Source organism: Cibotium barometz, chromosome 47 (genome assembly GCF_041138505.1).
Source record: "Cibotium barometz isolate CiBa-2024 chromosome 47, ASM4113850v1, whole genome shotgun sequence".
Classification (NCBI taxonomy): domain Eukaryota; kingdom Viridiplantae; phylum Streptophyta; class Polypodiopsida; order Cyatheales; family Cibotiaceae; genus Cibotium; species Cibotium barometz.
Window position 1 is genome coordinate 11,869,919 of NC_141092.1, and position 3,652 is coordinate 11,873,570.

General features: G+C 42.9%; 1 protein-coding gene across 1 annotated transcript; it reads left to right on the forward strand.

The window, feature by feature from the left end:
- The first annotated feature begins 688 nt into the window (after positions 1-688).
- LOC147611363 (putative polyamine transporter At1g31830) lies at positions 689-2,999 on the forward strand. The gene has a single exon (XM_086784431.1). It carries the CDS (start codon positions 1,229-1,231, stop codon positions 2,678-2,680), a length of 1,452 nt encoding a protein of 483 aa, XP_086640557.1. The 5' UTR covers positions 689-1,228; the 3' UTR covers positions 2,681-2,999.
- The last annotated feature ends 653 nt before the right edge of the window (positions 3,000-3,652 follow it).

Consider the following 3,652-nt stretch of genomic DNA (forward strand, 5'->3'; position numbering starts at 1 on the left):
CCTTTCTTCTGTGATGATTTCCTTGAGATAAAAAATAGGAGCCTCTTTCTCAAAAGCTAAGCTTCATAAAAGGTGTTGATGAAAACTTCAACTTGCAAGTGTCTCTATCTTTCTCTCTCATTGTAAAGAAAAGTCAAAAGACATTATATGTAAGATGCACTTATTTAACAGTGAGAACACTTCACCACTCATCCCCACCCATTAAAATTTAATCTAAATTATAATTTAATTAATTAAAATTATATGTGTTTGTGTATAGGTATAAATTTATTTATATTTATAAATACACACACATAAATATGTATGTATAAGTATATGTGTCTAAATACAATAAAACATAACATTATATATTTATAAATATACATATATATGTACGTATAGATAGATGCACACGTATATACATACGTATGCACAAATATATATATGCATATACAAACACACATACATACACGCTTGTACATACAAAAAAATGTATAGATGTATACACATACACACGTGCATACGCACATACATATGTATGCATATATACATACAAGCAAAAGCTTCATCCGGCAAAGCAATGCGCAGGTCACCTACTTGTCCTAATTAATTTTGACCCTACTTGTCCTAATTAATTTTGACCCTACTTGCCCTAATTATTTTGACCCTACTTGTCCTAGTTATTTTGTAACTTGTCCTAGTTATTTTGTAAAGTTCTAGCTGCTCAATTCCCTAAAAAGCTTTGCCCTGCATACTTTCTCAGCTGGGGGCTACTGCACAGGGGCAAGCAGTTTTTGAAGCGTGTAGCAACACACACGATCGATTTGCGCCGTGATCAGGTTTCTCTCTGCACTTGGTCTCTGGCAGAGGCTTGATTTCACAGGCTGAGTTTTCCAGGGTTTCAACACAGAGGCCCAGAGTTGCACAGAAATTTGAACAGATGCTTTAGAATCGGATAGTTTTTTAGGGTTTCAATTCAGATTGCATGAGGGTTTCGACACAGAGAACCTTTAGGATTTCAACCCTAGAGAATCGCTAGGGTTTCAAACCAAGGAGTCCTTAAAGACAAATGGTATTAGGGCTTACTCAGAGAGTGGGATTGACGAGCAAATGTGTCAGTCGAGCACCTAATTGCAACCTTCTTATGCAATCTATCCTCTCTGTTGAAACGCTCTAACTGCAAACCAGGATATCAAGCAAACTGAAGGGTTTTCGGAGACGGGGTGCACTCTCTGCATCAAGGCTTGAGATGGGTGAGGTCCCTCCCAATCTGAGGTCAGAGAATGATGTGGAGTATCCCACCTCTCCAAGCAGAAAGTCCATCCCTCCAAAGCTATCCCTTCTCCCCCTTGTCTTCCTCATCTTCTATGAGGTCTCCGGGGGGCCCTTTGGCATCGAGGATTCCGTACAGGCAGGGGGCCCGCTGTTGGCTATTGTGGGATTTGTGGTTTTCCCATTCATCTGGAGCATCCCCGAAGCCCTCATCACGGCAGAGATGGGAACAATGTTCCCTGAGAATGGTGGCTATGTAGTATGGATATCAGAAGCCTTTGGCCCTTTCTGGGGCTTCCAACAAGGATGGTGGAAATGGCTCAGTGGTGTGATAGACAATGCCCTCTACCCTGTGCTTTTCCTTGATTACCTCAAATTTGTCATCCCAGCTGTCTCCGGCGGGCCCATTAGAGTCGTCGCTGTCCTTGTCATCACCACAGCACTCACCTATTTGAACTACAGAGGTCTTACTATAGTCGGATGGGCGGCAGTGGGCTTAGGAGTCTTCTCGCTTCTCCCTTTTGCTGTCATGGCACTCTTTGCATTGCCTCATGTGGAGCCTGCCAGGTGGTTCGTGTTTGATTTGTCTTCGGTTGATTGGAACACTTACCTGAACACACTGTTTTGGAATTTGAATTATTGGGACTCAGTAAGCACTCTTGTTGGGGAGGTGGACAGCCCTCACAGAACCCTCCCTAAGGCACTGTTCTTTGCCGTGTTGTTGGTTGTGGGCGGCTACATAGTGCCTCTCTTAGCTGGCACAGGCTCCTTTGATGTAGTGAGAAGCAAATGGAATGATGGCTACTTTGCAGATATTGCTGTGGCCCTTGGTGGTGCGTGGCTGGGGTGGTGGATGGAGGCATCTGCAGCATTGTCAAATATGGGAATGTTTGAGGCAGAGATGAGCAGTGATTCTTTTCAGCTTCTTGGGATGGCCGAGCGGGGGATGTTACCGCGCTTTTTTGCAACCCGGTCGGCTCATGGGACTCCGACTTTGGGCATTCTTGCCTCTGCATCCGGTGTTCTTCTTCTGTCATGGATGAGCTTCCAAGAAATTATTGCCGCAGAGAACTACTTGTACTGTTTTGGTATGCTTGCTGAGTTTGCGGCTTTCATATGGCTGAGGATGTACCGACCAGACATGCCACGGCCTTACAGGATGCCACTTGGCACAGTAGGAGTTATTCTCATGTGCATACCCCCTACTATTTTACTTTTTTTGGTGATGATCTTTGCAACTTGGAAGGTCATCATTATCTCCTTTGTGGCAGCATTCATAGGATTTGCAATATACCCTTGTTTAGGGTACGTGAAGCAGAGGAAATGGATTCTTTTTAACGCGAACCCAGAGTTTGCACACACTCAAGATGATGGGACAGAGAATGATAAAGATTCTGGTGAAGCGGAGATCGGCTTGTTGCATGGATAAAAATGGTAAGAGACCTATTTCTACACAATCCTACACGGAAGAAGACTCATAAAGCATGGTTGTCCATGTTCATGGGTGTTTCTAATCGTTACATAGTAAACATATTGTTTGTTCCTTTGTTCTATGTACATCACCCTTGAGCAAGGTGGAATGAGTGTTCATGCCAGCTTATTGACATGCGTGCTCATGTCAGGGCACATGTGTGTGTCCTTGAAAAGACGGGGGATTTGGTAAATACATAACAATCCCATATGACACACCTGTCTTTTACAGCACTTCTTTCAAGATTTTGGCACTCTCAAGCTTGAACTTTATCTTTGCATTCTAGCGTACATTCTAATTTTTGTCCTTGTTGGGTATGTATTTCCCTGGTATATAGGACCCGCTCTGGTTTTTGTGGAAGGGAGGTTTCCCTACATTACAGATTATCTGCCTGTATGTGGTACATTTAATCAATCCGTCATGCATCTTGTGCTGCTGCACTCGGAGTTGTCGAGATTTAGGGTACCAGTGAGTTCTACAGTTGTGTGTGCAATCATTAGGCGGGAGAGGGGCTTGGGCAATGGATCCTGATTCCCTAATGTTGCAATGCAAATGTCTTTAGGCTTCTTGCTAATGTTTGTTGAATTCCATGATCTTTCCATGCTTCGTTGGTAGCCTTTTCTGTGTTTGCAAACTTGTTTCTGGAGAGATACCAGATTGCTTAATGAAAGGTAGATGGTGGGTTGTTTGATCAGATTGAGCCTGATGTTCCCTTGAAAATGTTAGGGCTCTGTTTTTTTGTGAGTGAGCATATTGTGGTGGCCAATTCCCCTTATCTGTGGATTTAATTGTTTAACTAGGGTTACTAAATTGCAACTACATGTGTTTCTTGGGGATTCTGATTTTTTGTTTAATGTTTTTGACTCGTGGATCAATGTTGGGTATTTACTCATTGTGTTGGGGTTTCCCCTAATTGTAGTGGACTAAATC

Bases quoted from the DNA above. Each gene is read 5' to 3' on its own strand.
- LOC147611363 (XM_086784431.1), top strand. From the start codon at position 1,229: ATGGGTGAGGTCCCTCCCAATCTGAGGTCAGAGAATGATGTGGAGTAT.